The sequence below is a fragment of the Microcebus murinus genome, chromosome 5 (assembly GCF_040939455.1).
Source record: "Microcebus murinus isolate Inina chromosome 5, M.murinus_Inina_mat1.0, whole genome shotgun sequence".
Classification (NCBI taxonomy): Eukaryota; Metazoa; Chordata; class Mammalia; order Primates; family Cheirogaleidae; genus Microcebus; species Microcebus murinus.
In genome coordinates, this window is record NC_134108.1 from 1,542,196 (window position 1) to 1,564,866 (window position 22,671).

At 44.9% G+C, this 22,671-nt stretch overlaps 1 protein-coding gene across 17 annotated transcripts in view; it reads right to left on the reverse strand.

Moving 5' to 3' along the window:
- Positions 1-22,671, reverse strand: part of AFDN (afadin, adherens junction formation factor) — a 148,705-nt gene that overhangs the window by 2,949 nt on the left and 123,085 nt on the right. For 6 of the 17 annotated variants that reach the window (XM_076002789.1, XM_076002781.1, XM_076002779.1 and 3 more), the window contains 8 exons: positions 22,252-22,446; positions 21,544-21,635; positions 20,371-20,556; positions 16,629-17,600; positions 14,416-14,451; positions 6,877-7,011; positions 3,619-3,913; positions 65-149 (listed from right to left, as the gene is read on the reverse strand). In XM_076002789.1, the coding sequence (XP_075858904.1) occupies positions 65-149; positions 3,619-3,913; positions 6,877-7,011; positions 14,416-14,451; positions 16,629-17,600; positions 20,371-20,556; positions 21,544-21,635; positions 22,252-22,446 (1,996 nt within the window). Of the gene's footprint in view, positions 1-64; positions 152-3,618; positions 3,914-4,508; positions 7,012-14,415; positions 14,452-16,628; positions 17,601-20,370; positions 20,557-21,543; positions 21,636-22,251; positions 22,447-22,671 lie in introns of those variants that run through there. The other 11 variants (XM_076002792.1, XM_076002791.1, XM_076002786.1 and 8 more) reach the window with 4 other exon arrangements.

The window sequence follows — 22,671 nt, forward strand, 5'->3', positions numbered from 1 at the left end:
TGAAAGGAATGAAACAAGGCATCCCTGACAGGTGAGGTGACGCACCCGGCGCAGCGGTCAGTACCTTTTAGAGCGCTTCTCTCTCGGGTCCCAGTGAGCATCATGGGCGCCAACAACTGTGCCGGCAGATCCCAGGTACGAGTTGGGTCCTTGTCCATAAAAGAAAAAGTATAAGTTGAAGTATTTGAATTATTTCCAAAACTTAACTTATGATGCAGTGCTCATAGAAAAATAAGATATCTTTAATTACTGAATAAATAAGGCAAAAAGCTCTTCATGTCACATCAGATTCATCCATTTGAAATTTATAACTGTGAGTGGCCCGAGTAATCCAATCGCTACCCTCAAAAGGCACTACATATTAATGATTGACCTGACACCCTTTATTATCAGAGAGAAAAACTGTAATGAATATCTATCCAGAAAGTTTAAATCATATAAAATACATTATCATCATATATTGAAAAGGCAAGTCCAGAAATGGGAAGATGAGGCACAACTTATCGGATACACTCCTATTTTTCTTATAAAATCACTGGAGCAAATAAAACCCAGAGATTTAGAAGTAATCACATAATTGAAGTTCTCCTTTTCAGGACAGCGATTGAATTTCTCTTTTAAGATGAATGGCTATAATTATTAAAAACAAAATAAAGCAAAACTTTTTAAACACATGAGCTACAAAAAAAAAAAAAAACTCCTAGTGTTTGATACTAGTGGTGCAGACACAAAATCACTAACGGAGCAAAAACAAGACTCGAAGCAGCACGGTGGGAGGGAAGACTGGGCAGCCGCTGCCCACGGCCCCAGCGATGCCCATGGCCCCAGGGCTGCCTCTGACCGGCCCAGACCCGTGGAGAGTGCAACCAGCCCACTGGCAGCAGTGTCTGCCCAGTCAGCTTCCATGGGTTGCTGAAGATCAAAAGAGGTGGTACAGATAAGTTTTAAATTTATCCAAGTATTAGCTAATATTGTCACTAATATAGTGTTATTAAAATGATTAAAGTGTTTCTATTAATTGTGAAGTTAGCAAGAAAAATAAATTCACACTTGAAAAATCCGCTTCTAGTGATACAGGCGGGAGTAATAAATGCCCCAAATGTTCAGCAAACACTGACAGCACTGAATATTGGATTAAGTAGGCCTCAAAATTATTACAATATTTTCACATTAAAATTCTTTTGTAGTCAAGTCACACAAAAATGAATTTTGCTTCTCTTCTTACAAGAGACCTGCATGCGAGCACACGACTCGTGCCAGGTGAGCGCAGCGCCGTGCAGCACTGCACCTTGCGTCCTGCCCCGCCTCTGCGGCAGTGGGGGACGTCACCTCCGCAAAGACTCAAAAGACTGAACAAGAGCACGCTTCCGCCTTAAGGCAAACCAAAGGGGCCGTAAGGTAAATTATTTGCATGGCGAGATTTTTTTTTTTCCAGTTTTAATTACAAATTTTTTCTTTATTTTGTTTTTAAAAATATTGTGCTGTATCTTTTGAACTTTAAGAGTGATATCAGTTTTTTCCACTGGTAAAAAAATAGATCCTTCAAATTTTCAGAACTTTTAGAGTTAACTGGAGTATCAAATACTCTCAGCTGACTATGTGCGAATAATACAAATTACAAATAATTTTCAAAGAGCTTTAGTAACAAATATTTAATATGTTGCTATGTTGAAATCTGGTGCTATTCATTCCAGTTCACATACTAATTCCGTCCCTCACACCACCCAGTGGAAGAAACCCGGCCCGGTCGGCAAAAGCAAGCTTTACCCGGGCGCTCGCAACACAGACAGAGCCGAACAAGGGAACGAGGCCGTGTGGGCGAGAGGTGCCAAGGTCAGAACGCCCTCTGCGTGTGGCGCAGACGGCGGCGCTGGCTTTATGAAGGAGTCTTCAAAGAGGCCGAGCAATCAGATGCAGGTATAACCTGCTGCTGTGTGGTGCTTTAAGTGTGAAGCAGAACAAGGGTTAGTGTGTAAGCGTGAGCCAGGATGGTTAGAAGAGACGCTGCAACACTCTGCCAGCAAGCCTCCTATTCATGCCATGCCACTTATAAAGTACTTATAGTCCAGCTTATTAAATCTGATATACAAGGTGACTGATGCCATCTTGCTTCAAAATTTACTATTATGCCATAAGCATCTTTAAAAGGTACCAGATTCCAGACATTTACTATAGATATTTTACAAAAATATTTAAGTTTGGCTTCCAAAATGACTCAATCTAAATATTAATACACTAAATCTGCAAAGTGGATCAAAGCTCTGACCCAGGTGAGAAAAAAACAGAATTCTGCCAAAGCTCATTTGTTATGTAAGAGTTGCAATTACACGAAGTCTTAGAAGATTCAACTTCTTTCAGAATTGAGTCCTATGTATTGTTTATGCAAAATTATGCAGAACCTAGTAGATTCTTGCATACTCGTTAAAAGTAACATTACTGTATCTGAGGATGCTTAGTGCCAGACATCCAATTTCATTTATAGTTAAGACTAGCGTTAGATTAGAATCCTCATAATTTAGTTATATGTTAAACACAACATTCGGGGCTCTCTCACAAACCAACTACGGAATCAATGCCTGCGGTGGCCTCGAGGTCCTCTCCCAGGCAGGAGGACCGGCGTGCACTGCTGTCACTTTAGCGGGTTTGACTAATAGTAACGGCATGCTGACTAAGGTAACCAATGGTGACAGCATGCTGACTGAGGTCTGGCTGCTGGTGCCTCGAGGTGCTGGGGTGCAAGGTAGCAGGAAGGAAAGAGAACGGTTAAAGGGGAAAAAGGAAAGAGAGGAACTTCACGATGACTAGGATCTCTGGCCCTTGGCAGAGGCAGCCTGCGTTGAGGTCATAGAGCCAGTTAACCAGCTTAGCAAATGCTTAGCAGATGCTCCAAGTACAAAAACCAATCACCACGAAAAGCCGCTTAATCCAGAACAAAAAAGTTCTATTCATGTTAAAGAACGGAAACTGAAAATGTAACAATAACACTTTATCTTCAAAGATACTAAAATGTGTGAAAAGGCACTACTTTGTTCAACCAAAAAAAAATAAAAATTTGAAGAGGTAGAGAATGAAAGCCAAGACCAACAGTACTTCAAGTGATTCGGGGAGTAAAGGAGGACTGACTGTTGTCAGTTGATCAGAGAAATGGAACTTTTTAAAGCATTAAAGAAACTGGAGCGCTGAGACATCTATCAGAGCTACCAGCACAGACATCACAATTGGAGATAGAGGAGATCACCGCGCAGAGACCAGTGATCAAGTGAAGTCCAAATTCCAAAGCAAGGATGACTGCGATGGATCGTACCGCAGCGGCAGGAGTGCAGGGAGATTACAAGGTTCCAATCACGGAGACACACAGAGCTTGATTTGCCACTCTATCTTTTTTACCTCTGCCTGTGCGGTGGCTGGGATGGTAGGAGCCTGGTTTGTTTGGAGGGGGTGGGGGCTGGCCTTTTTTGTGAGCAGTACTGTTGGCTTTGGCCGAGGGTGGCTGGAATGAGTTGGAGAGAGAGATGCCATCGGAGGCCGGGCGCGGCAGGCAGGGGGGCGGCTGTGGCTTAAGGGGGGCAGGAAGAAGGTCCCCATGAGACTTCCTGGTGCTGGAGTACTTATCCTGACCTGCCAGGCTGCAGTCCTCCTCCTCCTCCTCCTCCTCCTCATTGTACGCAACAAACTTGGCAGTGAACAGCGAGTCGGGGGAGAGGACCTGGGTTTTGAGGTAGGAGGCGTTTCGCTGAGGCGGGGGAGGAGGGGCGCTGGGCACGGGGGACGGGGGCGCGGGCTCGTAGTCCCGAGGAAGTGGAGGGCGGCACAGAGCGGGCTCCTCGGGCTCCAGCAACCTGCGCGCCGCTTCGTCCTGCTGTCTGCGCCTCTCGGCCTCCAGGCGGCTGTAATACCCTTCTTCCTGTCGCCTCTGCAGGCGGGAATAGACAAGAGTGCACAGGTCAGAGGTCAGGAGGGGACGGCCCACCCACTAGGCCATCACAGGGAGCAGACCCTATCACCATGGGACGTCAAAGCTTAGATGTCGTAATTACTGTAACAGAAGCTGAAGGTCAACCTGGATGTCTTCTCTTGAGACTTAGGCAAACACATGCTACTCTGGGGCGTCTGACGGCAAGCTGCTAGAAGCACAGACTGAATTCGCACTCAGGCTCTGACTCCCGCTTTCGACTGTTCAGCTGGACTTAGTGCGCCTCTGCCTGCCTTCCTGCCTGCTTCCTCTTTCCTTCACGCTCCTTCTGCTCCTGGCAGCACGGTAACTTACCTGTTACGCTGCCTTTAAGGACAACACAAGACTAAACATGGGCTCTGCCTGGCTGTCCAGGGCCAGCACGCCCGGGCAGGCCTGAGTGCTCCCCGCCCAGCCGGGCAGCTCAGCCCAGTGCCTGCTGGACAGGGACAGCGTGAGCAGCCCCAGCTCACCTCCAGGTGTGAGGGGGAAATTCACAGGAAACCACGAACTGTAAAAAATCACTCATTTTCCCAAAGCAATAATCTAACAAATATGCTTTCCACAGTTCTTAACTTGTATTTTGAATCGTAGTCAACTTCTTACAGAAAAGTAGAGAGCCAGGCGTTAATCGTAACAGCAACAAGATATTCAAATATATTTTGACACATACTGTACATTTTTTCTAACATACATCTGCACAAACTACAGTTGACAGTGTTAAAATTCTTTTAACATTAAAAAAGGTAACAGCACAGTTTTTAAGATTGACGAAAGTTTCAGAGCACAAGGAAAAGTGAATAGGAAGGGATGAGAGATCCAACAGAAGACTCTGCCTCGAGTGGTGTTTGGCGCTAGGCCACGGGCACGGCGGGGTTCTGACCCACTCCCTGGGAGACTGGTTTTAGGCCTTGCCGGCACCAGGTCTGCTTCCGTCCCTACTGTAACCTTTCGCTGTCCCCCATGCCCTCAGCCACTGGCACGCAGCAGACACACAGTGGTCACTGCCTCGGCTTCTGAGGGAGGAAAATCTAAGCATGAGCGCAGCCCATCATTGCCCTGAGCCCAGCTTCTTGCTGTATCTTCTTGCTCTATGTTGACAGATTCTGAAGGAAAGACATTTTTATCTTCTTGTCTACACAGAGTGTCCCCTGGGGTCGGGAATCAACCAGAATGACTTCTGTGGCTTTTAAATGAACCTATCAAGAATAGTATTAACATGAAGAACAGTTGCTTGATAACATTTTAGGGAGAAACCAAAACGTCCTCTTTTAGTTATACCAAGAGTAGATACAATTACAATAAGATGATTTTATTCTACTCAACAAATGAATGGCACATTTTTCTATAACAAAGCAAAGCCAGCAATTTTGGACATTCTGTATAAAAAATAGGTTATTCAGCTTCTTTTTACAGTGACCACTCAATTATAGAAGCAGTTACTAAAACAGGTGTATTTGACATAGTCGTGGGTTGTGAGAATACATGTTGGAAAAATTCAATAACCCAAGAGCCTCTCAACATACAGAGCACAGCCTGGCCCTTTCCTCCACACACGCACTCTGACGTGGGGCCGCCCGCCCGCCACGGCTGCAGGCCAGGACCTAACTAGGGCAGTGAGCACGGCGCAGCGCGGGCAGCCCACGCTGGCACGGAACTGGAAGAGCATCTCCTTCCAAACGGCAAGAGGGGCTTTCACAGAATAGCAAAACAACAACAAACACCATAAACACTTAGAAATCAAGTGGCTCAAAATTTTGGAAATCCGATTTCCTTAGAAAGATCATCAATTTTGACTTATCATTATACAAGTGAAAGACTCATAAGGTAACCTAATCCTGAAAGCCCAAACTCTTTGAGAATACTTCGAAAGCTGTTCAGATACGACAGATAGTATGATAACAAACTTTAAAGAGGGTGGAGGTCTATAAAATGCATAAATCACTACTTTCAAAGTTTCAGTGTATTGAAACTTTCATTGAAATGAGTCACATCATGTCTACACTCTTACTCTTGGCTAGTTCTGTACCCTAACACATTATATCACTACAAAAAGCTTCCTGAAAGTTCTTTCTTTGGGGGGAGGCAGGGGTGTTCTACTAATATAGTTCACTGGACTATCAAGGAAGGAATTATTAGTAAAAACCCTTTCCCCATCAGAAGTTGTGACACTCAGAGCTTCCACCTTCACGGAAGGGAAGTAACAGAGAAGAGCAGCTTCTCTCACACCACACACAGCAACGCGCGGCCGCTCGGGATGGGGCGGCACCCCCAGCGACTAGAGCCGCCTCCTCCGGAGGCCCCGGCTACAAACACGCAAGACAAAGAGCATCCGGAGAACGACATCTCAAGCTCCCACTTCTCAGGATGTCAAAATTAGTTGCCATTTTAAAATTAAATTATAAAAGGAATGCTTGAATTAAACCAAAGCACATATGGAAATAAACCAGATTACATACTACGTTTTCCTTGCATAAGCCATCTACTCTCTTTACCACCAACCAGAACTGAGCAATTTCAGTCAACGTCCACCGTGAACAGACTGTCTTGCTGTGTTCCTACTGCCTCCCATGGTTTAAACTTAAACAATAACTGAGCAAACACCGCCTTCACAGTAAGAGCTGGACCATGTCCAGTGAGGACGGGAGCCCCCACTAGCAGACCCTGCGCAAAGAGGCTCCCTGCTGCACAGACCCGCGATCAGAGCGTGAGGGGCTCGCGCGAGAAGGCGAGGGAGCCTGGAGACAGTCCAGAGGAGAGGTAGGTGGGCCAGGCGGGGCTACGTTTCTGGTCCAGTGACAAAGGCTGGGGGTCCGGGCCCTGCTCTGTCTCGTGCACCTCGACACGCCCACGCCCCTCTGCCCCAGCCAATCGCTCACGTTCAGGCTAATTCAAGACTCTAGCTGCCCTCAGAGGACCATGACCTTTTCTTCAGCGTCCCGCTTTATTCGCTCCTCCTCCTGCTGCCGCCGCTCTCCCTCCTGCCGGGCGCGGTCCTCTGCTTCCCGCCTGCGCATGTCTTCCAGCTGCTGCTGGCGCCGCCGCTCCTCGTCCTGCAACTGACAGCACACTGACTTCAGCTTTCGCCCGGTGAGCTCCACAAGCACAGACATGAAGCGACACATGAACACAAGCAGACACACAGATACACAGAGTTACGTACAGAACGCCGGGTTAAAATCACTGTTGGAAGATGATAAAACTTGCGCATTTTTAGCTCTATTATTTCAAAATAATTGCCCAAAACCTTTGTAAGTTATTCTTCCATTAATCATGGCCCAAAGATGAAGTTCACCTCATATGTTCACACACTAAACAAACATGATTCTTTCATTAGAATAAATGTAAGTTAACTGACTTGTGTAAATTTAACAGACTCAAACAACAGATATACTCCACTTTATGGAATTACCGAACACACTTAACCTCCTTCTTCCTTTGCCTCTTTTTCTTTTTAATTTCCATTCTGAATGTTAAGAAAAACTTCTCTGCTCTCTTGGGATATGGGAGGTTGGCACTCGTGTCCCAGTGGGTGGGTTCGCGCAGCAGCACAAGACTGCGGTGGACTGTGGCACCTGCTGAGAGCTATGCCGGTGGCAGCCGCCCTTTCCTGGGGACCGAGGGTCCACCACCGCTCTTCCTCCCTGGCCCTCTGCCATCCCTTCTCTCCAGATCCCATTCTAGACTCCAAGAATTCCTTCCCAGCTCAGGAGCAGCCCCGGACTCTGCACCACGGAACGTGCACCTGAGACCAGCAGGAGGCCTATCCGAGCTCCGTCTGCCTGGGAGCCACTGCCGACCTCGCAGTGCGGCCCACTCTGTGTTCGGGGAACAACTGGTCAAGACGTTCCTATGTTGGTCTAAAAGTCATTACCTGATGTTTTTTTCTGTTTTTGGTCATTCATGTCCTGCCTTTTTGAAACAACACATAATTTAATACCTTTCCTTCATATCATTCAAATATCTAAGGATGTCTTCAAAACCCTAAGTCTCTTCTCTTTGGTTTTTAGCTCCTTTATCCTCCTGGTCACATCTCTATGCACCGTAAGTTGGAAATACCTTTGCTAGAAAGGAACCCTGGATTAACCACCAGTGCAGAACAGATTAAGACTCTTCCTTTCTGCCACCTTGACACACAGCTACTTCTGCTGTCCATGCCTCAGGCGACAGTGACTCTGAGCCCTCTGCATTTCCCACTCGCTCATCTGGCACAGGCCCGCCACCGCCGCGGCTGTGCTGCCACACGGCACCGAGGAGCCGGCCCGGCGTTTCTAAAATTAAAATGGAACTCAAAGCCGTGCAGGGCACTCTCTAGCCACTGCAGGAATCCAGGACGTATCCCAAACACACATCCCTGTGTTTCAGTTTCGACAGAATTACCGATTTGTCTATAAATGGTTTAAAGCAAAAACACAAAATGTTAACTTCTGTATTTGAACTGTTTGTATGCATTTTTTTAAAAAAACAGAAATCTACCAACTTCACTCGTCCTTAATTTCTGTGGAAAAGAATACTATATCTAGTGGGAAAGACATTAACCCGTGTCGTTAGGCTTCCATGTCAGTCAACAATAATAAAACATCTCAGAAAACAAAACCGTCTTCTCAAAAAGACAATTTAACTTTCTCTTTAGTGCAACCTAGGTATAAGCCTAACAGAGACGTCAGGGTAACTGTCTTCTGTGGGCTCTATGGCAGCAGCAGACGCTGGAGGAAGCAGCAGGAGGCCAGGGGAGGAGTCCACCGAGGCAACCAGCCTCTGCTCTGTGCGCTCCCTGCCCAGGGGCCACAGCCAGCGCTGGGGGTATTTAGCAAGAATTTCAGCCATCAGTATAAACGATGGAAAACAGGAAAACAGCATCCAAATAGAAATGATAACAAAATAAAAGATCAATTGAAACATTAAATATTCTACAGAAAAGTAATTTAAGGTAGAATGTAAAATTGCATTAACAGGGGCTTTTCCCTTACCCAACAAAGCACAAACTAATGTATGTTGCACTTTCTAGCCCTAATTAAAAACAAGGGATATCTCTGAGATAACCCTAAATTACTTTCCATACGGCTTGTGCTAACTTGCAGTGGGGGTAAACTCACAACTAGTGGATGCAGAGCACACTGCATGGGGGAAGGGCATGCTTATAGCCCTGGAGTGGACATGCCAAAGGCATCATATGTAACCAAAATGTTTGTACCCCCATAATATTCTGACATAAAAAAAATAAAAAATAAAAAAATAAGTTCTCAAGTTTTTTAAAAAAATAAATAGAAGTATGATTTTAAGAAATCAGAACAATTCTCATAATTAGAAGTACAAATGCTGTCTTATAAATCTATAAACAGGTATTTTCTCTTAAAACCTTTATTCTTCTAAATCTGGATGGCAGTAAGCAAGGAGCCTTCTTCCTTGTGTTAAGTTCATTACTTACTATTCTTAAAAGAAGGCAAATTAACCAGTGCTATTATAATCAAGGCAGTTTCTTTCCATTCTTTGGCTAAATCACATATTTCCATTTCCAAATCATAAAGTGTTTTGTTCTTCTAAAATATGTTGCTTTACTCCCCCTCATAAAGCACCAATGAGAAAAATGAGAATCTCTTAACTCAAAATAACAGCTCAAACAGCACCTTGAGCAGTATGGTTTACTCACATTCAGTAACGGTTAAAGGGTTACGTTAACACTTTGATAAAAAGAATGAAAAGTCACATGCCACCAAAAGCAGCCTTGCAGGAAGTAATATTTGGAGGGAGATCAGAATAGATAAAACAAAACAAAACCCAAATGAACTATTGCCTGAGGAATCAAGATAGTCCAGAATAAAAGTTATTCTAAATCAAGAACGATGCTGGGATTTCAAAGCCACTATGGAAGCTTGGACCAAGGTCTGCTATGCTGGCAGGCCACATTTCCCAAAATAGGTAGTATTTTTCCGGTTAAAAAAAATACAAGCTGAGATCTATGTATTTATAATTTTGTACCACAAAAATACATTAACTTATATCTGAACATAAAACAGGGTCAAGAGATAGCCTTTACTTTTTGGCATTTTCACTGCCTTTGGTACCATGAGACCTGGTTTCAGAACCCAGCTCTGCAACTGGTCAGCTGTCTGTCCAAGCCAAGGTCCACTCCATGTCACAGGGGCCACTTTCCTCACTAGGAAAGCAAAGTCCTCTCTCTGAACAGTCATTTGTATTAACTGACCGAGAGGAGACTGCCATAGTAGCACCCGGCACTCAGTTAAATGACAGCTTCCTTCTCTCAGCACAATACATACATTCTTTTTTTTAAAAAGAAAATCATAATTTTAGCAGCAGGTGTAAGATCTAAAGCTTAGCCACCGAAATACCCTAGCAGCAGGCACTAAACAGAGTAACCCCCGAGTAAGAGAGAGTGGCTCAAAGCAGCCCACAACATACACTTTAGTTAGTGACCATTTTATCTTACACAACCCTACAAATTTTGTTTTCTACTCCACAATATGTACATACTGGTTTTAATATGAACATATCTCTCCTCCTAACTCCTTGACTAAAGCCGGCCCTTCTAGAAGATGCACGGTGACTGTCCTATGGCTCTGACATTCGGGCACAGCCAATTTCATTCCAGAGTACTTCAACCTGAATAGGCCAAATATAGTCCAACTTTCTTCACACAGGTCTCTCTGAAGGTGTAATTCTCAAATTAGGCTTCCCGCTAATTCTTGCTTGAAATGTTTACAAGGCTTTTACTCTCATCAGGCTTCTATACCCAGGATGCGGAAAGAGGGGTGTGCTCACAGGCTGCACCCCGCGTGCAGACCAGGCAGGAAAGAGGCCTGTGTGGGAAGACCCAGCTTGCGTTTCAGGGGGTGGGAAACAGAGAGCACTGAAATCTCTGGCAACACTTCTTCCCTGGTATGACCCTGAGGAGGAAGTTTTTCCTGTGAGCTCCAGTGGTATCGGGGTCAGCAGACGACCCATCAAAATGTGGTAACAAGACAAAGCTGAGGCTAGTCACAGGGAGACCGCCAGGCCGAAGACATTTCCAGAAAGATGGCTCCTACTAACACAGTTTTATGAAAACAGGTATTTTCACGTTGTACGAAGGGCACTTAATATGAACTCAGAAAATCCTGATTAGACCTTGACTCTCACTTGATCTATGTGAAACAAGTTGAGTATCCCTAAATCCAAAATGCTGGGACCAGAAGTGTTTCTATTTTGGAATTTTTCTGGATTTTGGAATATATGCACATACCTAATGAGATGTCTTGGGGATGGGACCCAAATCTAAACAAAAAGCTCATTTATGTTTCATGTACACCTTATACACACAGCCTGAAGGTAATTTTACATAATACTTTAAATAACGTGTGCATAAAGCGAAGCTTTGACTACCAGCCATCACAGGACGCCAGGTGTGGAATGTTCCACTTACAGTGTCATGTCAGCACTCAGAAAGCTTTGGATGTGGAGGATTCCGGATTCCAGATTTTCAGGCTAGGGGACGTGCCTGTACTGGTTGAGTCTTCCACATGCTGGGTTGGAAGAACCCTGACCCTCACACGATCTTCATGATCCTGGGCAAATCTCTCACACGCTGGGTTTGTTATGAGGAAATGAGAGCAATACATGTAACTATTTGTCAACCTGGAGGCACAAGTCCCACGTCCCACTGGGAGGGGGAAGGGTAAGCTACTGCCCTTGGGAGCCGGCCAGGGAAAAGCCACAGCTGCGGTTAAGCCCTGAAGTCCTAACTGAACAGGCCAGACAAGTTAGAGACAGGTGCCACAGATGGGGCAGAGCACTGTGCCATGAGGAAGCAGGCAGATCTGCCCAGGGATCCAAGGGAAAGGCCCAAAGACAAAAGGTGCTTTGTGGGAACCTGGCGCTGAGGGGCCCTGTCCAGCAAGCACACCTGGATGTGAACAGGAGCATACACCACCTTGGGAAGTAAGATGGGGACCACCTCATAACAGTTTCACCCTTGGGCTGCTGACAGTAGGGAAGGACCACACCTTTGGGAGGCTGGGGACTGGCCCCAAGATCCCATTCCACTCACTCGACATCTCCGACAACTCTTCTAGAAACCTGGACAAAGGCCACTAATCGTGAGGAGGTGCAAGCTACCGAGAGGCGACACACGCACACAATGACGAGTAACGCGTCTAAACACCCAAAGACAGTACAGAGACACAGAGCTCAGCGAAGAGGGGCGCAGCACAGGCAGGCGGCCTCCCTGAAAGGTGCATCTGAGCGAGACGTGCATGGGGTGAGGGAGCCAGGCACAGGCACCCCGGCGAAGAGGTTGGCCCAGCACATGGAGGGACACTCAGGGTGACAGGCAGGCTAGAGGGGAGTGGGTCAGGGCGTGAAGGAGATGGGGCCTGGAGAGACCAAACGCCACCTGTGTCACAAAGTCTAAGTGAAGGGAGCCTCCCTTCTGAAGGCTGTGAGAGGACATTCACACGGGATGGCCGCGTGTATGCAGACAACGCCACAGGAAGGGACCAGGACAGAACCCAGGGGCCCAGCCAGTCTCCTGCAGGGGCCCAGGCAGAAAAGGATGCCAGCTCAGGTCCGGGGTGCTTAGAAGTGTCAGCTTCTGAGGAAGTAAAGCCAGTGGACTTCCCGAACAGAGAGGAAAAAGGAGTTGCCGATGGCTGTGAGGGTCCTCGGCTAAGTGGCACGAAACATCCACTGACACAGGGAAGGGGGAGGCAGAGTGACAAGCAGTGCAGGGCGCACAGAGGACAGAAGGGATTTCGTTTTGAACATGCTGCATTTGGAAAGTCTTATTTGACTGCATGTGGAGATGTTACGTGGACGGGTGGGTATGAGTCTAGGAAGAATGCAGACCCCGGGCCAGGTGGGATGACAGGCTGCAGAGAAACCGGAGACAGAAACCATCCTAGCAGCCCTCCAACCATACGAAACCCGGCTGCTCCCGAACAGGAAGAGACCTGCCTCATTCACCGCTTCAGGCACCTGACAGTCCCGTGACCTGCCTAAGAAAATAGCTTAAGAACCATACACCATACTGTCACTGCCTATACGGTCACGTACCTGTCCTTATCCTTACTACTGCAGGAGACGACCAACACCTTTACACAAGAGCTTCTCCCAGGGCAACCTGCCCATTCTGACATCATAAGAAGTCTACAAATAATGTTGTTAAGAATATTAACATTTACTGGGAAATTAGGCTAAGAAATGCTCTGAAACATGTGACTAAGATCAATATTAATACTCAAAGTAATTACCTCTTAAAGAAATAAAAGTTTGAGATTATTTCTGTGGAATAAAAATCTTGGTGCAATCATTATTCTTAAGATGATTGTTTATCTGTTATAGAATTCATCACAGCATAAACAATTCTCTTTGAGCCTCAGAGTTGGCCAGTATATTAAAGACAACACCTCGGGCCAGTGTCTTCCATGTAAGCAAATATTTGTTAAATACCTCACACAAAGACATGACTCTAGTTGATGAATATTTTCCAACTACACTTATGTACACCTTAATACACAAAAAAGTAGAGAGGAAAAATGTATATTTTTAAATCTTTGTTTCATGTAAAAAAAAAAAAAGTACAGAGCTCAGAAAATACATCTTCTAATCACCAAGGAGGAGATATGTCCACAAGAAAGGCTTCCCTATAGGGTGCTACCGCCACTGTGATATTTAAATTGCTGGGGGGGGGGGCTATTATTTGGTGAAAAGGCCATTAAAGTCGAACCTTAATTCAGGGATTTTTAAAGTACTGTCTCATATTGGGTTTATATCACTTAGACGTTGACTAAGAATACATACTGCCTTAAAGTTAATATAAATACATCATTCAGAACATAATTGTCTAGCAGGTGACACAGATATAGCACACAAGCATAATGGGCACTAGATGATCAACCAAATTTCCCCAATACTGACAATAAACACATGGAATTTACAACAGACTGTGACCTTAGGTATTTTTCAGCAGACTATAAACTGGCATGGCTGATAAACTAAGCTAAAATCCAGGTGATATTATTAAAGAAAGCACAGCATACATATATAGCAGAAACCTCTCTTACTCTACCAACAGTGACATCTTAGTTTTGAGTTCATTAACAACTGGATATTTCAAATGTATTTCTAACGTAACAAGAATAAAATAGATTACTCATGGCAAAATGTATTTCTTTTGCTCATGTATTTATGACTACATAAGAAAACACAGACTCAATTTATGACTAAAACTGAGAAAAGGTCAAAACCATAAACAAACAGTAACACTTAAAATTAACGGAGAAAAGCAGAGTGTCTAAATCTAGTAACATTCAAGGCATGCTTCTAGAGAGGCACATGGCCACATCTCCTGATCTAGGACACCCCTAAGGAGAACTGAATCTACTGAAAACATAAAATAATCACCACTAAAAGAAAAAAGAAAATCAAGACAGGAAAAAAGTACTGAAGGGAAAGAAACAAGAACATACCAAATCTAGAACAGAGATTGCTGGCATAGCAGTCTGCTGCAGGTAACAGAGAAGGAAAAAAAACAAAGAAAGATGAAGCGTGAAAAAAAAAAGTTAGGTTTAGACCTGTATTCTGCCATTGGCATATTTTGTTGCTATCATGCGTCATCTGTTTTTAGACAACCTCATGAGAAAAGAACTACACACTAATTGCTAGTATTCAGAAACAAAAAAATATCCACATGGTATTAAACACTTGAGTTTCATCATTAAATACACAGAAACTAAAAAGAGCAAAATTTCTCTCAGCTCTCTTATTTGGAGACGAATGCAGCTAATGACCTAAAAGCAAATATTTTACTAAATTATTTATAAGAAACTTTCCAAATATCATCATTGTACTAAAAGGCTTTAAAATACTCAGTGTTTTTTTGTTTTTTTTTAACCATTTGGAAAATCTCTGACAGACCTTCAAATAAAAACGTAGTCCTCACAGACAGGAATTAATTACAGAAATACTGCCCTGCGGCTGCTAATTTTTCGCTCTTGTCGGGACGCAGGCCTAACTGCGGGAGCTGCTGACACTCTCTGCTCCCGGCCGCTGGCAGCGGAGGCAGAGCACCCCGGCCTCGTCTTCCAGGGTGGGCGACACAAGGCCGGGAATGTGGTCCAGTTTCTGACGGATCCCTTTAACATGCCAGCACAGACACGCTGTCTGAGGGGACGTACCAGCGTGGCAAGCATGCGGCACAACCGAGTGCCAGTGAGTCCCCACAGTAGGTGAAAGTTATTCAAAGCTCCCTTATGGCAAAAGTGTAGTACTCAGTTAATAATCAAATAGTTCTCTTTCAAATAAAATAGTTCTTACAGTGAATACAGTCATTCTTAAGGAAGCTCACTACCGATGTCTTGAAAAACACTAACAAAAAATGTAATAGTTAACATTTTGGCCTCATTTAAGAAACTTAAGAGGGATTTGAGCTAAATTCTGGGCAAAACTATATGTAAATTTGGCCGGGACATATATATGTTAAGACATGTATGTGCCAGAGAGACCTTTCAGGAAAAATTCACAGAGCAAAACGGAAAGGGACTGCACTGCTGAGCTCTGTGTGCACACCGATCATCACCCAGATTAAAGTTTGTCAGGAGGTGGAGAGAGTGAAGTGTCTGACCTAACAGCTATTGGTTTAGAAATTTTGTACAGACAGCATCAAAAAAGAGCTGAAATTAGAAACAAAATCCAAAAAACAAAAAGGACATGGCTTTTGGCCATCTCTCCTCAGTTTACTGCACTGTATTTAAAACAAACAAAAAAATCACTAAAACTCATTAACACATTGTGGTCAGTAGCACTCTCCACAAATTATTATCCATAAATGCTTCTGTTGATAATTCTCTTTATAGGGTAACATCTTGCATTCATCTAAAATTTTGATTTTTAACAATTTGTTACATTAAACTGATTTAAATTTTACTTTTGTTCTTTTATGTGAAACAAAAAGAACAAATCATTTTTATAATACAGAGAAATATGGATAAAATAAAAAATTACCAATATCTTCGCACTGCACTTGAAATATAATTGTTTACTAATTTAATAAATACTTGCTTCATCAACAGTATAACTAATTACTGTAGAGATCTCGCTTCCAGTAATGACCTTAAATTTGGCCATCTGAACAGTTTATTTTGTTAACCACCAATGAGGTGCTGCTAATCGAGACCAGGAGCCAGCAAATTACCTATTGCATGTGTTTCTAAATAAAGTTTTATTGGCACACAGGCAGGCCCTGTGTTTACACGTGCTGGGGGTTGCTTCTGTGCTCCAGCAGCAGAGCTGAGTGGCTGCCAGAGTCCACATGCTTGCAAAGCCAAATGTGTCTACCTGGCCCTTCAAGAAAAATTTGCCAACCCCTGATCAAGCTTGTTACTGGTTATGACAAATTCCTGCTTTCTCAACTGAAGTGCTAATGAGAAGGATAACTATGAGTTTGCTAATTAAAACAATGCAGTTCATTTGAATTGCATTAGAACTGTCAAAGCACATGTCTCAAAAAGGTTCAGCCTTTTGGGCTGGCTCCTTTCCGCAGGCCGTGGGCCCACAGGGGCATGTACTCTGAGCACATTCCCACGGGCCTCCCGAACCCCTACAGAGACCGGGCGTGGCCCCTCTAACAGACACACAGGCTGAACCGGGATCACACCGCACAACCGAGGCATCTCCCCTTTACCCTGGCTCTTCGCTCAGCCTCCAGGCGCTGCATGATCAGCATGGTGTCCACGTCGTCATCCTCCTCTTCCTCGTCGTCCTCGTCCTTCTGCTTCGACTCCTGGAGCCTCTTCTGGAACTGCCACTCCAGCATGAGCTTCCGCAGGCGGCCGCTCTCCTCGGCGCTGCGGTCCGGCTTGCTCTGCAGCTCCTGGATCTCCTTGCTCAGCATGTCCACGATGTGCATCTGCTGCTGCTTCTCCAGCTTCTCCCTGGCGTCGCGCTTCCAGGGGTCGGGAGACAGGCTGTCCCCCGAGGACAGCTCTTCCCTGCTGACCGTGATGTACTGCAAGTCCCTGCGCTCGATGGTGCGGGGCTGCTGCTGGGGCTGCAGCTCTCGGATGACCGTGTCCTGCGGCCTGGGGACCGCGGCGGGCTTCTCGGGCCTGGGGGGCGGCGCGGCCAGGGCGGGCGGGGCGGGCGGCGCCTGCGAGCGCATCTGGCCCAGCTTGCGCTCCTGCTCGCGCCGCTTCCTCTCGCGCTCCTCCTCCAGGCGGGCCTTCTCCTTCTCGTACCAGCGCCGGTGCTCCTCCCGCCTCCTGCGCTCTGCCGGCACACCCTGGCTGGTAGGCGGGGGCGGCGGCGGCAAATCCAGGGGGGCTCCGTCCAGGTCACCCGCGTAGTGCGCCGGGGGCGGCGGGGGCGGCGGGGGCAGGTCTGTCCGCAGGGGCTGGGAGGCGGCCACCGCAGCGGGCGGAACGGCAGCCGGGGTTTTCCACCTGCCAGGGCCGCTTCTGGTCAGCGTGGACGCAGGCGTGACCGACTTGGACGAGTGGTTCAGATGCTCCTGGCTGGAGGTGCTGGAGTCCAGCGAGGAGCTCTGGTTTACCCACATGTCGCTGTCGGACTTGCGGGCCATCGCCGCCTCCGCCTGGTGCCGCTCGAGTTGGTAAGCTGTGTCTTCTCGAAGTTCTTCCTGGGAACGGGTAACGCGCTGGAAAAAGAGAAGAACTATTGTATTTCTGCCGTTTATCAGAAGAAATTACTAAATGCTCACAAGCATTTTATCTTCGGGGAGGAAAAAACTGGGAAAACTGTTACATGAGTATACAAAAGAGAGGCTAAGACTGTCCGAGAGCTCACTGGTAATGTGGAGTAACAGTAAATTTATCTGTAAAAAGAAGGGAAAACTGTACTTCTTTTCTGCATCACCGGCAAAAACAAAACAAAACAAAAACGCAGGCCCTTCACAGCTTGTGCCCTTTCTCACTCCTACAGCACCCTGCCCTGTCTCTGCATCTCCAGCACAGGGCCAGCCACGTGACTCCACTCCAAGAGGTCAGTGTATCTGGTCTAATTAGATAAAGATCAACATTGCTTTTCTAACCACTGCTGGAGTAATTATTAAACCTTAACCATTAGTCCATGCATGACTTTCAACTTCAAAGCTGACTACTGGCTTTGTGAGCTATGACAGAGCTATGCATGGCAATACACCTGCAAGTCCCACACCCCTGCGGTGCCTCCACTCCAGCTGGAAAAGCTGTAAGACACAGTGTATAATCTACACATCTGTGGCGCCTCTGCTCCACCCAGAAAAGCCGTAAAACACAGTGTGTAATCTACACATCTGCGGTACCTCCACCCCAGCCTGAAAAGCTGTAAAACGCAGTGTATAATCTGTGGGACACAGAGGTGTGTGTGTCTGAGAGAGAGATCAGAACGAACACACTTTCCCAAAGGGCTGTCCTAGAGTCTCAAAGATGGCAGGACTGAGAACAGTCCATCCCAATAAAAACAATCACTGTGATGTCTGAATCAAACATCTTTTTCCTGCTATGTTAATGAGTAGAAATTAAAAATGTAAGTCTGGAAAACAAACTGTTTCCTTTTCCTTAAAAAATCAAACAAACAAAAGCTGACTTATCACTCCCAACATTTTGCTATGGCTTTACTTTGTACACAGAAACAATTCTGTACCTCCTCGCGGGGTACAAAATCTAGGGACTACATAAAAGCATCATTAAGTTTCTTAACGTCCCCCTGCTGCAGGAAGGGGACCACGCCACGCTGCTGCCTAGACTTCAATGCAGCCCTCCCATAAGTCCTATCATAATTCTTAGTCATTTCAACACCTAGCCTCTCCATTTCCCAACTTCCTCCTCTAGGTATTGCTTATCTGTCTTGTGAGGTGGAAGCAATGGCAGCTACGTACTACAAACGTGAAGACTTAATAACGCTACTCCCATAAAACAGGAGAGAATGTGTGTGAAAGTGGGATCCAATACACGTTTTATAAATTGGGTTGCCTTGGTATATGGGAAGCAGATTTTCCTAAGGTTTATAACAAAGTATGCTAGAAGAACTAGGGCATGAAATTATTTTGAAAGTGAAATCTAGAGAAAGGTATCTCCTCTCAGCCAACTCCGGCTTGCTTTCAGAAAGCGCGTGGCACCCTAGCAGGGCGCCACAGTGAAGGATGGTACCCAACACTCACAGGCCTGGACTGCTGCAGGTAATCGGGCCCACCTAGGGAACAGGCAGGATGGACCAGCAGACCAGACAACAGGACAAGGCGAAATCTCGTGGTGGCCGAGATTTGTGGCCTGAGGCCCACTTTTCTGCCCTCGGCACCCAGGCTCCTCCTCATCTGAATTCATCTTGTCTCCTGGGAGTGCAGTCCTCTCCCTCCTCTGCCTGCTTTTCTCATCCTTCAAGGCTCAGCTCACATCCAAACTCAACACTAAATTTAGTCTTCTCTGACCACTCTAATCTAAGAATGATTATCTTCAGACGTCCTTTATCTGTTTACTATCCAGGGCATGTTACATATCCTAGACTGTGCCTATTTTTAAGCATATCTTTCATTTCTTCTCCAAATCATTCACAGTGCAAACAGTTATCTTTCTAAAAAGAAAAACACACTTGATAATGTTCCCAAGCTTAACTGCCCAGACTGGCATCTCCTCTCTACTGATGTGGTCAAAAGTCCAAATTCCTCAGCAGTCACATCGCCCTTCCGTCTGCCTCCACTTGTCTGCTCCCTTCAGCTGATCCTGGGCTTCTGTTCAGCTGCACAGCTCTGCGCCTCCTCCTTCCTCCTGCATGGCTCTTCTGCACAGACAACTGTGATGTCACCCAGGAGCTCGAGACAGCTTGTCACCCAGCTGGAGCCACCTCCACAGCAGCACCGACCATACTGTGTTGAATTTATCCGTCTCTTTTCCCAACCACACTGTGAGCTCAACAGGGAGGGACAGCCCAACAGAAACGGTGTGCAAAACATTTTGGGTTCCCATTTCTCACTCTAGAATCAGCAAACCCCGCCTTAAAAACTGTGAGGCCTTATATTATTAACATTCGTTAATCAAACATCAAAAGAAGAACAAAGAATCCTTTTTCTTTTTGTTGCTGCTGTGATTGCTTTCGGGGTCTTCTTCATAAATTCTTTGCCTAGGCTGATGTCTGAAAGAGTCTTCCTTCTTACATTTAAGTCTGTTATCCATTGTGAATTGATTTTTGTACCCCTATAATATCCTGAAATTTTTTAAAAAAATCCTTTTTCTTATTAAGTATTCTATCCTATTCCCTTTATTACTCAGACTTAACCATAAAATGATGAAAAGAAAGAATAAGAGGATAAGAATCCTGCTCTACAGAAAATATCAAGTGCGTCTCAAAAGTCACTCAGTTTTTACTGTCACCCTGGTCTATCTTACCCCTTTGAGAACTGAGAAAAGCTTGTGGAATCTCTTATTTCTAACCTGAATGGCAATACTGGAATGATTACTGTCTGTGTGCATATGCGGCTTTTCCTCATAATTTGGCCACTGGTTCTGAGGAGGAGCCATCCGGTCCTGGGACTTGGAAGCTGGGAAGGTAAAATACTCTCTGGTGTACGTCTGAGTGGGGATGGGGTAGGCTTCAGGTCTAGGTGGAGGAGTCTGCTCCTGTAAAATGTGAAGAACAAAGAAAAGTGAGCTATTTACAAGTGAGTTGTTTTACAAACAGACTAATTTCCAACAATATGTTTCAAAATACAAAAAACAGTACATATATTAAACACTATGTTAAAAATTAAGTGTTTGATCCTATACTGGAAATAATGAAAAATACTTTATTTTGCTCAGACTAATATATTAAAAATCAAAAGATTAGGCCGGGCGCTGTGGCTCACGCCTGTAATCCTAGCTCTTGGGAGGCTGAGGCGGGCGGATTGCTCAAGGTCAGGAGTTCAAAACCAGCCTGAGCAAGAGCGAGACCCCGTCTCTACTATAAATAGAAAGAAATTAATTGGCCAACTGATATATATAAAAAAAAAAAAAAAAATTAGCCGGGCATGGTGGCGCATGCCTGTAGTCCCAGCTACTCGGGAGGCTGAGGCAGAAGGATCACTCAAGCCCAGGAGTTTGAGGTTGCTGTGAGCTAGGCTGACGCCACGGCACTCACTCTAGCCTGGACAACAAAGTGAGACTCTGTCTCAAAAAAAAAAAAAAAAAATCAAAAGATTAAATGTTGCAAATTTAGGAATTATCCTCAATGATAATTTGTACAGTAGTAATAATCTTATTAGATAACTTAAGCCAGGCACAACGGCTCATACCTATAATCTCAGCTACTTGGGAGGCTGAGGGGAGACGATCACCTGAGATCAGGAGTTGGCGACCAAAGTTTGGACAACATAGCAAGACCTGGTCTCTAAAAATGTTTTTTAAAAAATTAGCCGGGTATAGTGGCTTGTGCCTGCAGTCTTAGCTACTACCCGGGAGGCTGAGGCAGAAGGATTGCTTGAACCCAGGAGTTTGAGACTGGTTTGGTCAATATAGTGAGACCTTGTCTCAAAAAAAATAAATAAATAAAAAATCTTATTAGATAACCTAGATATGGGAAACCCAAGTATTACAGTGTAGTGAAAGTCTTTTGCTTATTTCTCAGACCTCGGTGCAGAGGTTTCCAGTGGAGACAGACGTTATCTTTGCTGTTGTTCCCGAAGCATATGAACTTTTTCCTCCAGGGCTGGGAGGCTGATCTGGTAAAAAGTAAGTGGGAAAAGGTTAATATTAAATAAACAAACTACATGTAAGATGAAATTTAAGGGTCTCATTCATCTTCACACTGTTAGTGAAATGTCTAGCATAGAGATACAAAAAACAAGGCATGTGAGAAATCAGGTTTCATATCCACACCTACTTCTTAACTCATGAGAATCTAGAGCTACAAAGTTTTAGCTATAGACCTAGGTTTATCCAGAACTGGTAAACATTTTTAGTAAAGGGCAAGATGGTATTTACTTTATCTTTTGCAAGCCTTGTGTCTCCTGTTGCATATCTGTCTATTATTATTCTTTTTGTTAACTCTTTAAAAGGGTAAAAAACATTTTAATTCCTGTTGGTAATTTGCCAACCCCTGCTAGAGACAATATCGATATATTTGCTCAGAGAATCAACTGAACCAAAGGTTTTCTCTCTTAGTTTTTAATTCTGTTACAGAGATGTTAATTATGATGTCCCTTATGGAAACCATATCCTAGTTAGCTAATATATTCAGGTAATAATTTAAGTTGCATAATTAGCAAACCACCAACTGCCCACCCCCCACTTCTGACCATCAATGCACTCGGGAAGTGAGACAGGGTTTCCTCTTACTTGCCACGTTGGGGCTAGAGCGGTGATCAGCTCTGTTCTTCATCAGTCTGTCATCACCAGGCAGTTTCTTTGGTTCACTGTACTCTGCCCAGGGCAGCTGAGGACTCTCAGGAGAACCATTTTGAGCTGAATTATTATAGAGCTCAAAACCTTCACTCTTTGGTCGGGGTTTACCTGAGCCACGACGATCTGAAACTGATATCAAAGTACATTCAGTATCTCTTCAATTGTTCAAGATTTTATTTTCAACACCTAGAATAGCTTTAAAAGAAAGATGAATCTACGAATATTTATAATTCCATAAGAACTGCCCTCAGCAAAAAAAAAAAAAAAAAAAAAGCGATTTCATATAAAGGTAAATTCTTGCTATAGAATCTTAAAACAACTTTCAAATAAATACACCAGAAATAAATAAAACAT